We start from the raw sequence: 14,189 nt of genomic DNA, 5'->3' as shown, positions 1-14,189 counted from the left end.
GATGATTCCAGGGGTCCCTTCTGGCTTTAAATCTAGGAAATCTCTGTCAGGGCAATTCAGCTTTTAAAGAGTTAATTATAATTTCTTACTATAAAACATGTTAAGTTTCTTTTGTGAGTAGCTTTAAAAACTAATCAGATTGTAAGGAGGAAAAAAAAGCCACTCTTAGATACTTTTGCTATTTAATCTCCCATGTGGCTTCCATTATGTGAGTTTGACTTTATTATTAATGTAAAATACTCATGGAGGAAGAACAAAACTATGGTAATTGCCAGAATCTGCTGATGGTTAGTTTAAAGCAACACCATGGTAGATAAAATCATTAAACGAACATAATCGGTAATATATTTATAGAAGCAAAATAAGCTGTAGTTATTTTATACAAATGTCTATGGAGCACAGTTTTACAGTCAATATTTACCATAGAAACTACACTGTGGCAAAATGCCAGTTTCTGTAATGGTTATGTATGTTAATTAATGATTTTTACTAGCCCCATACAAAAATTACTGAAATTAAATTTGCATTTCAGAATACTGAGCTGTTATTATTTGGGCACGTAGAATTATTTGTCTGTTTTAATTTCCATAAATGTCATTAAATGCCTCTTTTCACCTTCAGGTGAATAGTTAATAGAAAAAACAGTACAATGACAAATGACCAACAAATTGATTTACATACTGTGTGAATTATTTAACAAAAACTGAATTCTTCCAAAGAGAGAGACCGACCCCAAAAAACAGAATTACATAAATGAACAAAATTGAGCTTGATAGACATTTATGTTTATTATGGAGGCACTGGCGATGGGGTTTATAGTTAAGGCTGCTTTGAGTTTGAGACTTAAAGCAGAGATTCAATAATAAAACTTATCCCTAATATTAAAGCACTTGATCTTTGATTACAGAATCAAATATCTGATAATTTACATGTAAATCTATAATTTACTTTGAGTTAAAATTAATTTTAAATTGATCCTTTAAAAATGTTTGCCTTCTGTGGCACCTTTATTATTTTTGTTTTGTTCCAAATGATCTAAGTGATAGAATAACAGAATCTTCCACATAGTTAAAATTCACTAAAATCTTGTGTGTAGACTACCACTTGAAGATTATAATTAAGATAAATTATCAAGTGTTGTTATAACTGCTACTCATGATTACAGATAGACAGAACCAAGTCACTAGTTCTGGTCATTCTTAATTAAGGCCTTTTTGCCATCATAGGAACACAGTCACTCATCACTCTTCCTCTACATCTACTTTGTGTGCTACAATTCTATTGGTCGTAATGAGTTGGTGAGATAAGAGAGACTGGACTTGTGTTAAGATTTCTCATTGGTGGATACTTGGCCACAGCTATCACTGCTTCTTAAAATTTGTTGGGCTGCATGCTAGTTTGGGCATGAATGCTTGAAAGGGTCTTCATGGCATTACTGTCTTGGCTTTGCTGTACAGGGAAGCAGCACTGCCAAGGGAACTGAGTTCAGGAGTGAAGGGAACGACTTTAATGGACAAAAAGATTGGGACTCAGGGACTGAGAATCCTTCCCCCAGATCTCACTCTTCATGTACCATTTGTCTCCTTAACACCGTCCCCTTCCACAAACACAGCCCTGCTCCCCTCCAGGCCTATAAGTATCCTTGTTTTCCTCTTCCTCTACCTTCCCTCCCCCCACCACACACACACATCTCCATTTCAACCACCAGCTCTCTCTGTGAAAATGCAAAGTACATTTCCAAAGGGTCCGAAAGACTAGGTTGCTAAACTTCCATTGAGCATTGAGTTGGGTGCTTAACTGTTTAAAATTCCAGTCTAAACTTGGTATAGTCTCTCTCCTGCCAATAAATACACCAGGCTTTCTCAGTTCAATTTTCATGACAAGCTCTATACTTATACACAATAATAAGGTCTTACCCATTCCCTATGTCCTCTTCTGCTTGTCCTTAGCAAAATATGTATTCTGTCATCACTGAGAAGCACAGCTTGCATTTTTAATATTATGCTACAGACTAAGAATCATTCACAGAAATGGTTCAGTAAATCTCATTATATAATGAATAAACTTGAGAAAATTGTTAGCTTTTCATAAGTCAATTCATGAACAGAAAAGAGGAAAATGTATCCATTAGATTATTCTCTTAATTGTTCATCCAAATCTAAGTATGTTAACAAACCCAATAAAGATTTAATGTTTCTTGTTGCATTGCTTGTTTGACCATACAAGTTAAAATACTAATACTTTCCAGATTACTAGCCAAATGGTTATTTAGAAGGGTGTATGTATACATGTTTCAGTCTCCCAATGGTTAAAGATTTGAGAAAGATACGTGTACAATTTTTAAATGGCCAAACAGTTTTTTTTTCAGTTCTGGTTAACAAAAAAATAAAATAAAAAAGATGTATATCCATTTGCAACTTGGACCAAATTTTTATGTCCATTGTAAAATGAAAAATGGAGTGTATAATGAAAATGCTGACACAATGTTAACTACAACACGCACAAGTGGTGCCAGTATCATAAAGCTTCCACAATTTCTACATGCTATAAATAGGATGCATTTGTCAATTTCTTTGTGCAGTCAGATTGTTCTTACTTTTCATCCTGCACCTGTGTGCCTTTGTTTCTCAGTTACAGAATAGCAACAAAGCCTTCTCAGTTCAAACACTTCTATGTATCTTTCAAAGATGAAAATTCCTTACTGTTTCATTAAAGTAATACCATAAAATGTAATCATTTTAATATACCTGATAGCACCTTAGGAGGAGTTTTTAAAGGAACTGCTTTGACATCAAATACATTTAACTCTCATCATTTATGTACAACTTTATTTATGTATTGAAGCTCTATAAATGAAAGCTTTTAGCTGACATTCTAACTCAACTTCCCCTTGAGATGTATTAGCACCTGTCATAGCATTATGCTCAATACTGGTATAAAAGCCTTTGGGCCCCCTTTACCTCCCTCAGTCCTTAAAAGGGGACCTTATGTGATATAGCAGAACTGCTTATTATTGTCTTCAGAGATATGCATGGTAACATTAAAAAAAAATAATGAAATTGTACCCTGTCTTGTCAATTTGGGTTTTGACCATGATCCAAAGCACATCAAAATCCATAGAAATTAGCCCTTATCTTAATATCACTTCCAATCCTGTGCTACAGTGATACCAACTCATGAATCTATATGACCTACACCAAGTTCCAAATGTGCTTCTTTTCTCCCAATACTCCCATCCCCACAGAAAATGGAAGGTAAATTTGGGTACCTCAAGGGGTTGGCAATATCCTTTTAACAATATATGTTGAGCATTTTATTTTCCAGTAAATCATCTGGATTCAATCTTTAGCTGGTTTTCTGGAGTATGTGAGAGTGGAGGACAGTGTAGTTTCTGTAACACTGAGACAAAATGTTTATTGAGCTTATAATGTTATCTAGAAAGTCCTCTAGTTAATTCAGGTAAGTTTGCTGTTCTGGCTAGTGTCTTCCAGCATGGCCAGGGCATAACTTTAAAAAAAAACATTGTTGAAAGCTCCTCTTTAGCCAGGTAGTTGTTTGCCTTCCCTTCCTCCCCTCCGCCCACCCCCCCGCCCCAGATCGTTATGAATAGACTTGGAAGGCTTAGATTTTTGTCAGTAAATGTTGGTAAGCGTTGATTTCACGGAACACACACAAACAAATTTAAAAAAAATCCTTGGGAAATAATTGAAATTTACAAATCGGCAAAGAAAAATGGGCTGAGAACTTATTAGAGTTTAATTAAAGGATATTTACTTTGTATATTTTGACATATGATGTTAGAACAGAAGATGATAAGAATGGCCATTCTGGGTCAGACCAATGGTCCACTTAGCCAAGTATCCTGTCTTCTGACAGTGGCCAGAGCCAGCTGCATCAGTGGGAATGAACAGAATCAGGCAGTTTATTGAGTTATTCATCCCATGTTGTCCAGTCCCAGCTTCTAGGAGTCAGAGGTTTAGGGACACCCAAAGCATGGGGTTACAGATTGCCATTGATGAGGCTATCATCCATGAACTTAACTGATTTTTTTCGTAATCCACTTATACTTTTGGCCTTCACAATATCCTCTGGCAATGAGTTCCACAGGTTGACTGTGCATTGTGTGAAGAAGTACTTTTTATGTCTGTTTAAACCTGCTGCCTGTTAATTGCATTGGGTGACCTCCGGTTCTTGTGTTATATGAAGTGGTAAATAACACTTCCTTATGCACTTTTCCCACACCATTTATGATTGTATAGACTTCTATCACATTGCCCCTTAGTTGTCCCTTTTCTAAGATGAATAGTCCCAGTTTTTTAAATCTCTCCTCATATGGAAGCTGTTCCATATCCCTAATCATTTTTGTTGCCTTTCTCTGTACTTTTTCAAATTCTAGTATATCTTTTTTGAGATGGGGTGACCACAACAGCACGCAGTATTCAAGGTGTGGACATAATACGGATTCATGTGGTGGCACAGCGATATTTTCTATTTTATTATCTATCCCTTTCCTAATGATTCTTAACATTATGCTAGCTTGTTTGACTGCTGCTGCACATTGAGCAGATATTTTCAGAGAACTTTCCACGGTGACTCCCAGCTCTCTTTCTTGTGAGGTAACAGCTAATTTAGACCCCATCATTTTGTATGTATAGTTGGGATTTTGTTTTTCCAGTATGCATTATCAGCATTGAATTTCTGCCATTTTATTGTCCAATCATCCAGTTTTGTGAGATATCTTTGTATCTTTTTATAGTCAGCTTTGGCCTGAACTATCTTTGAGTAAGTTTGTATAATCTGCAAACTTTGCCACCTCACTGTTTACCCCCTTTTCCAGGTGATTTATAAATATGTTGAACAGCACAGATCCCAGTACAAATTCTTGGGTGACCCCACTATTTACCTCTCTCCACTGTGAAAACTGACCACTTGTTCCTACCCTTCATTTCCTATCTTTTAACCATTTACTGATCCATGAATGTACCTTCTCTCGTAACCCATAACTGCCTACTGTGCTTAAGGGCCTTTGGTGAGGGACCTTGTCAAAGGCTTTCTGAAAGTCCAAATTCACGATATGCACTGAATCACTCTTGTCCATATGCTAGTTGACAGTTTGTGTTTAAACCATTATAAAGCTTTCACTTTATATATCTCAGTGTCTACTGTCTCTAAATAATTGCCTGACCCTTCATAATTTCCCACAACTATGAACATTTAAATAGATAAAAATAGGAGGTCCTTACACAGGTCATAGACAAGTAAACCTTTTGCTGATGCTCATGAGATTTGGGACTGAGTAAAATCTGAGATTATACTGATATTATAGTTATAGCTGATTTATTCCTAATATGACTGAGAGAGATTATAAAGCTAATACGTATCTACGACAAGTAGTATTACAGATCACCAGGGAACTAAGCAGATTACATGTAGTTCTTCAGGCACATATGATTAGGGGCAAATCGTGCTCCCTGGGCAGCTGCAGAGGGCCATCACTGCAGAAGAACTGCTGTGAGCACAGCTATATTGCCTGATAACATTTTAAAGACAAGTGCTTAAAAATATGGTCCATTTCCCAGTGTGGACAGGCCTAAATATTTTACATGTATTGCTGGGTCATGTGTACAGTGTTTTTTCAAAGTTTCTCGCTGTGTCAGGATGTAAACTTGAGTTCTGTAACTCTCAGACTGGACACTCTTGGGAGGCAGATGCCAAGCATGTCTATTTCTATGTTATAAATTGTTTGATTTTTCTTTTATTTCCAGTGTAAAATATCTATTTTTAAAGCTTAAGGTGAGAAGTGTCTTTGGGAGAGATGTATACTTCTTACAAATAGAAGAGAGATGGTAAATGTCTCTCCTATTTCAAATATAACATGAAGAGTATCACCTTCACCTCCAGTAGATCATCTCAATACATCCCCTACATACCAAGGTGCCCTTGCTATAAGTGAGTGCAACTCTACTGGTTTTATAGAGAGCTGCACATTGTTTGCAATAGGCTGAATTTTTCCCAAGGTGATATGCTTTGCCATTTGGGGAGGAAGAATTACCATTTACACACACACTGGTAGATCTATAGATTCACATCAGGATGAGGCACTAATTTACCCAGAATGATTAGTGATATTTGATGCTACCTGAATCTAATCCAACAGATACCGTCTCACCCCCTTTTAGCAAGCTCAGTACATAGCATCACTAGGGTGTAAAACAACAGATTAACAAAACTTTAGCATCCAGAATTTATCAGTGTGAAAGATCACATCTAGGTAGCAATGAGCTACAAAACAGTTATGTGTTGGAATGTAACTTTGTTTAAGCGTAAAACTGTTTGGGGGGGATGTCAAAAGGGGGACTCTTGCTGTTCTATACATCAAAACTTCTGATGACTGTTTGCTTTATGTATAGCAAAGGTTCCGTGCCACCTATCTGTTCAGTTGGGTACAACGAAATGAGAGCAGTAGCAAGCTAGTCACCATCTAGAAAGACTTAGGCTTGGTCACATTGAAGCAGTTTTAGAATTTCCATTCATGATGTGAAAATAAGCTTTTAATCCCTTTCTGTGTGTGTACTCAGCAAAAATTGATAGAATCTGTAAAGTAGGGAGTAGTTCTCTCATAGCACAGGGTCTTTCAATATAACAATATCAGTTATGAGTCCAATTCATTGCTATATTTCGAAAGTCATTATTGTACAATGCCATGTATGTCCATGTGCTTTACAGGCCAACAAAACACATGGGGCCTGATTCTACTTCTTATTTCCACTGATGTAAACCTCTGGTAACTCCACTCCGGACTATAGAGTCAGCCTCATTTTCTCTGCCTGGTCCAATGACTATTTATATATTTTACCCAAAGTGGAATAACTTCAATAGGAGATAGTGAGGAAGCCCAACCCCATGACACTCACCTGGGATATGAGAGATCTGAGTTCAAGTCCCTGCTCCAAATCAGGCCACATGAGGATTTGAACCTGGTCTCTAACTTCCTGGGCCAGTGTTCTAACGACTGGCGTTTGAATAAAAGAGGTGTGGAGGAGCACTGGCACCACTAACTCTTCCTTTTGTCCAGGTTAGCTGGATCAGGCCTTGCAAGCAAGATAGGCAGGGAATGCTTAATTTGTGAATTCTGCCAACGTTTAGGTGTGTGCATTGGCAGAAATTTAGGCATCTCCAGTGTTTGGCTACAGCTAAGTGGAGGTTTTGAGGATCTCAGTGGCACATAAATGTTGGACTTAGATGCCTAAAGTGGCAGGTAGTTAGGCACTTGCATCTCTTTGTGGATCTAGCAGCAGGCCAAGAGTTTTTGTACTGAAGAGCATCCCATGTAAGCTTTATGATTTTACATTACCAATATAATTAACTGTTGATGCATTCTTCTTTTCTCTCCCTTCTTATTAACAGGTCATCCATCAGCTCAGACTTTCAGAGAACGAGAGCGTTGCACTGCAGGAACTCCTGGACTGGAGGCGAAAGCTGTGTGAAGAGAGAGGAGACTGGCAGAAAATCCTGCACAACACCGAGCAAAGAATCACAGCTCCTCCTCCACCTCCCTATAAAAAGCCAACTCTGCTGAAGAAGGCAGAAGATACACCCTGCAACAGACTGTCTTCAGGGATCTGGGATACCACTATGTGATTTTAATTTGTTTGTTTGTGGAGTATTAGAAGTAAAACCATCTAACGATTTCAATCTGCAGAGTCAGCAGGTTTCTGCCCCTGCAATGCGTGCAGGATTTTCTACAAGCATCTATTCAAGAGCACAGGAAGCAGGAGTTACATAGATCTGTTGTGTGTGTGTGTATGCGCGTGTGTATATATGTGTGTTTATTTCCTTTTTTATATATGGAGACAAACTGCACTATAAGTACATAGTTTAAAAATACAAGATAGTTACCTACTGCTCTCCCATGGACAATGAACAAATTCTGTGTTGAGTGAGTGAGGATAGGGAGATGTAACTGGCAAACAGTTTGGAGAGATTAGGGAAGTCTGTGTGCACACTGTACAGCTGTTTTATATAGTACAATAATATGATGTTTCTTGTATCTCAATGAATGGTTTTATTATATTACCTATCCATATATAATAGTTCTTTGTAGATGTCTGTGTTTTATTGGAATTGCAAACATGATAATTATTTACATGTTTATTACTGGTATTTTATAACTTTATGCAATTGGTGCTGTTGTTCCTTCTTCAGAATACAGGTAATAAATACAGTGCTGGTATTTTTTTTCATGGTTTATCCTTAATAATGTACCTAAAGTTTTCACACTGCGGTGGTGTTCTGGCACTGGCAATGGCAACCTTAGCGTCAGATCTTGAAACCCTTGCAAAACTGTCATTTGCCAGTGATGGTTAATACTGTTCACATTCAAGAATTAGAGAGCTCTGCTTCTTCATTCTGCCCCAATGTTTCTGAATGCGTGGACTGTGAATATGTTTAATTTCATCTCAAAACTTATTTCTTCCTGGGTTATGTGAAATAATGATGTACTCATTTAAACTGTAAGTCTGGTTATAATTCATAACTGATTATGTATAAAGTCAGGAGTCAGTGGAAAGATACATAATAGTAACTAGGTATGAAAGTACAATTCTGATTTACTGATCTAAGCCACAAGGCTTCATGGAGATGGGTGTATCAAAGGATTATGTCCCTATAGTGGCACAAAGCATGGTTCATTTATACCTTACATTTCATGTAATAAAATGGTCTCAGATATTGGAGATTCTGGTTGGAGGACATGAGTTCTCTGAGCAATGATACTAATATGAGAACATGCTGCTGGAAACTAGTTAGCTACTATATGGCAGTCTCTGAAATATTTATTTGCCATTAAAATGGCTATAATTTATATATCAACACACACATATATAAAAAGCTTATTTTGTCAGGGGCTGCTTGCTTTAGGTCCTTGGCCTATCTAAAGCTAAAGTGAGGCACTCTTCCTGATGGCCTGCCTCTCTCACTCCTATGAGGGAGATAGGGGGAAAGTGGTGTATATTTTAAACTAACATTTTTAAATGTAAGCTAAGTTAAAAATTGGTCTATGGCTGGAGGTGTTTTGACAAGTAGTTTTTAACTTGGCTATGAAGGGAAATGCTTTTCTCTCCACTTGACAGAAATTTCAAATTAGCTGAGAAACTAAAATACAATCCCACGTTTGCTTTTGTTTGGTATGGGCTTTTTGGGGAGGAGCTCTTAAAATTGTCCCCCAGCCTGTTGTCCAACTGCCTAGGCAGAACTAAGTCTTCTGTATTACCTGAGATTCAAACATTCAGAATAATCAAGGAAAGGTAAGGACTGCAATGATCTCTAAGGCCAGTTCTGTGTGGACTATACTGTAATACTTAGCTGGGCCTATTTACCCCAGCTGAGGATGTTGCTCATGAGGGGATGTGGCAATGACATGCATCCACAGACAATTATGTCAAAACCATTATAATGCAGAAATCCATATTTTTTGGCTCCATGCTCAAATTACTAAGGCTTATTGCCCATCTGATATGTCCTTCAGCTACCTATGCCTGAAACTCTATCCATACTATCAACTTTTTAAGACAGGAAAATACATTTATTGAATGTAATTCAAAATGGAGTTGCATAGTTTATGTCCACATAACACCATTTACAAACCTAGCTAAAAGCTGTCTTAGAGCTGTGGTCAATCTCTGCAAAAGAAGCAGAGACTGAATCAAAGCAACACTCTTCACCTTTGAAGAATTGTATAACAAGCTAATACAGTGCCTGGAAAATGAAAATATGCTAGCTTAGCATTATAAGCTGTTTCACTGATACAGTTACATTTGAGAAACTGATACAAAACTGATGTAATCATTCTGCTATTATACACAGGGTAATGGAAGCATATTACTGCATTTCTATTGGATGCAGAAGGTTCTTGATTTCATTTTCAGGATCTGAAGTCAGAAATGTAGCTTCTGGGATTCCCGCTTAAAGCATGTAAAACTGCAAAACAAACAACAAATAATATGGAGATATTTTGATTGATAGTGCGCCCAGTATCAACAATGAACAGCTTTTAATGTTGGAAGGCTATCAGACGATGAATTTAAAATACAATAAAAACATGTTTAGACCATTTCTCTAATTCCATTAAGATACTCCAGAGTGTGAATTATAATGTAATAATTTATATCTACTGTGTCCAGTAGTCCCTTGGCCTTTGGCCTCATGCCAAACAATGCAGTTGGCGTGGAATTATTAGACCATAATTCACACCCTACCGTGTCTTATTGCTTAAATAACCACATCCACAGAGGTGTCTTGAAACTAATATTAAAGTTTCTATTATGGATCAAAATATGTTTACAGAGCTGGAAAAACATATTATTGACATTTTGAAATGTCGAGAAGTAGTTTTAGCAGAACTGTATGGTGCTTGTAAATTAAGCTCCCCTGTGGAATATGCACCAGGCAATTAGAATGTTTTTTGAGCATATGTAGTTCTCTCTCGTACTCTACAAGTACCTTAGACAAAAAAAGCATTGTGAATTCAACATTCTAAAGGGATAGATTGAGCTCTGTGAACATTCTTGTGCCACCAGTTTCCAGTGAACAATCTGAAATACACTTTATACTGCAATAAAGGAAGTTCAGGAAGCTCTGGTTATCATCTGATAACCACATCTCCATATTGTGCCTTACTGCTTATTTGTTTTATGTTTGAAACAAACGGAACTTCATGCAAATTGTCAGCTGGTACAGGACATAATGCTAAGAATTAGACACATGCTTTACAGCTTATGAAATTCCCAGCATTGGTCTAAAGTCAACAAGAGTGAATGAAAACAAACAAATGAATAAATAATGAAAAAACCCCTATTGGCATGAGAGAATTTTTAAAGCTTATGAACCATTCCTCTTTGTTCATGAAATAGCATGTAGCACGTCTTTATTTTCTATAGCTACAGTCCTAGTATGGATTAAAAGCAATACCTTGTTTCCACTTTTTAAAATTGGATGTAGATGTCCAGAAAAATACACGCACAAATCTTTTACAAAAGAACGGTGTATAGCATGAAATGATAAGCCTTTCAAAACTTCGTATTTTTTTACAAAACAATAACATTATTGTTGAATAAATGAATTAAATTCTCCCTTCTTTGCGAGAGATCCTTTTAATGTCTTCAAAGAGGTTTCACTAATGTTCATTAATAAGTTTATTACATTGCAGGTCTTTTGTGTGTAGGACAAAGAATTTCATTAACTAGCTGAGAAAACATAATAGAGTGTAGTGTAGTACTGAAGTGATAGTAATAGCCAGATTCATTGCAGTTTTTAATTCTGCTCTATTCAGGTCCCCAATAATCACCTTACTTTCCTCTCGGTAAAGCTTGCTAATATCTGAAATGTTCTGAGAAGGCTAAAATAAGTTTTCTCATTTGCCTGTTAAATCTTAAATTCCAGTAATTAAACTCTGTACCTACCAGTCATAAGAACATACGAACAGCCATACTTAGTCAGACCAAAGGTCCGTCTAACCCAGTATCCTGTCTTCCAACAGTGGCCAATGCCAGGTACCCCAGAGGGAATGAACAGAACAGGTAATCATCAAGTGATCCATCCCCTGTCGCTCATTTCCAGATACTGGCAAAAAGAGGCCAGGGACACCATCCTTACCTATCCTAATAGCCATTGATGGACCTATCTTCTATGAATTTATCTAGTTCTCTTTTGAACCATATCTTAGTCTTGGCCTTCACAACATCCTCTGGCAAGGAGTTCCCCAGATTGATTGTGCATTATGTGAAAAAATACTTCTTTTTTGTTTATTTTAAACCTGCTGCCTATTCATTTCATTTGGTGGCCCCTAATTCTTGTGTTTTGAGAAGGAGTAAATAACACTTCCTTATTTACTTTCTCCATACCAGTCATGATTTTATAGACCTCTATCATATCACCCCTTAGTCGTCTGTTTTCCAAGCTGAAAAGTCCCAGTCTTATTAATCTCTCCTCATACGGCAGCCATTCCTTACCCCTAAGCATTTTTATTGCCCTTTTCTGAACTTTTTCCAAGTCCAATATATCTTTTTTTTTTGAGATGTGGCGACCACATCTGCACATAGTATTCAAGATGTGGACATACTATGGATTTATATAGAGGCAATATGATATTTTCTGTGTTATTATCTATCCCTTTCTTAATGATTCCCAGCATTGTGTTAGCTTTTTTGACTGCCGCTGCACATTGAGTGGATGTTTTCAGAGAACTATCCACAATGACTCCAAGATCTCTCTCTTGATTGTACCAGCTAATTTAGACCCCATCATTTTATATGTATAGTTGGGATTATGTTTTCCAATGTGCATTACTTTGCATTTATCAACATTGAATTTCATCTGCCATTTTGTTGCGCAGTCACCCAGTTTTGAGAGATCCTTTTGTAGTTCTTCGCAGTCTACCTGGGACTTAACTATCTTGAGTAGTTTTGTACTATCTGCAAATTTTTCCACCTCACTGTTTACCCCTTTTTCCAGATCATTTATGAATATGTTGAATAGGACTGGGCCCAGTACAGAGCCCTGGGGGACACCACTATTTATGCTCTCCATTCTGAAAACTGACTATTTATTCCTACCCTTTCATTTCCTATCTTTTAACCAGTTACCAATCCATGAGAGAACTTTCCCTCTTATCCCATGACTGCTTACTTTGCTTAAAAGCCTTTGGTGAGCCTTTGTCAAAGGCTTTCTGAAAATCTAAATACACTTTATCCACTGGATCCTCCCATCCACATGCTTGTTGACCCCCCTCAAAAAAGAGAGCCCTTTTTAAAAATTGGCATCACATTAGCTATCCTCCAGTCATTAGGTACAGAAGCTGATTTAAATGATAGGTTACAGATGACGGTAGTCCTGCAATTTCACATTTGAGTTCCTTCGGAACTCTTGGGTGAATACCATCTGATCCTGGTGACTTATTACTATTTAGTTTATCAGTTTGTTCCAAAACCTACTCTAACGACACCTCAATCTCGGACAGTTCCTCAGATTTGTCACCTAAAAAGAATGGCTCAAGTTTGGGAATCTCCCTCACATCCTCAACCATGAAGACTGATGCAAAGAATTCCAGAACAGAACTGTTCCAGAACAGTATTAAATATTGCAAGGATTGGCAACCTTTGGCATGCAGCCTACCTGGGTAAGCACCCTGGCGGGCTGGGTTGGTTTGTTTACCTGCTGCGTCCGCAGGTTTGGCCAATCACGGCTCACACCGAGGTATGTGCTGGCCGCCGCTTCCCGCAGCCCCCATTGGCCTGGGATGCTGAACCACAGCCAGTGGGAGCCATGATCGGCAGAACCTGTGGACGCGGCAGGTAAACAAACCAGCCCAGCCCACCAGGGTGCTTACCTTGGCGGGCCACATGGCAAAGGTTGCTGATCCCTGAAATATTTCATTGCTCTCTCTCTCTCTCTCTCTCTCTCTGTATACACACATATTATATCGGATCAGCAACCTTTGGCACATGGCCCATCAGGAAAATCTGCTGGTGGGCCAGGTTGGTCTGTTTACCTCCAGCGTCTGCAGGGTAGGCCAATCGCAGCCCCCATTGGCCATGGTTCGCCGTTCCAGGCCAATGGGGGCTGTGGGAAGCAGCATCGGCCAAGGGATGTGCTGGCCACCACTTTCTGCATCTCCCATTGGCCTGGGACGGCGAACTGCAGCCAATGGGAGCTGTGATTGGCCAACCCTGTGGATGCTGCAGGTAAACAAACTGGCCCGGCCAACCAGCAGATTTCCCTGACGGGCTGCGTGCCAAAGGTTGACAATCCCTGTATTACATTATATATACTTTTTTGAGAAAAACACCTCTGAGCTTAAATATTTTACAGTATCCAAACAAAACTCAAGGATGTATGAAGAAATATTTTTCTTCCATTTTTGCTGTTCTTTGTGTAGTCAGGGGGTTGATTTCCAGAAGAAATTAAGAAATCCCCTTGTTGGTTTCTAGTGTGATTGTGAGAATAGATCATTAGCATAAGTTGTCTTTCATTCAACATGTGGGTAAGCCTTTTAGTGAGACCACTGGCTCCATGAATGAATGTTTTCTTGGTGATGCCAAAAGGACTAATGTGATCCTTGGATGGAATAGCAAGTAGGAGTAGGGGAATTATATTATCTCTGTATTTGGTACTGCTGCCACTGCTACTAGAAC

The 14,189-nt window shown here is 38.1% G+C and overlaps 1 protein-coding gene across 2 annotated transcripts in view; it reads left to right on the top strand.

Annotated features, from left to right (window-relative positions):
* Window positions 1–8,824, top strand: part of MYO16 (myosin XVI) — a 592,718-nt gene extending 583,894 nt beyond the window's left edge. For both annotated transcript variants that reach the window (XM_050946813.1, XM_050946805.1), the window contains exon 35: window positions 7,408–8,824. In XM_050946813.1, coding sequence (XP_050802770.1) covers window positions 7,408–7,641 — 234 coding nt within the window. In that variant the 3' untranslated portion in view covers window positions 7,642–8,824. The remainder of the gene's footprint in view (window positions 1–7,407) is intronic.
* The last annotated feature ends 5,365 nt before the right edge of the window (window positions 8,825–14,189 follow it).

This window comes from Gopherus flavomarginatus, chromosome 1 (genome assembly GCF_025201925.1).
Source record: "Gopherus flavomarginatus isolate rGopFla2 chromosome 1, rGopFla2.mat.asm, whole genome shotgun sequence".
NCBI lineage: Eukaryota > Metazoa > Chordata > Testudines > Testudinidae > Gopherus > Gopherus flavomarginatus.
Note: the sequence above shows the minus strand (reverse complement) of the source record. Positions and strands in the feature narration are given on the sequence as shown.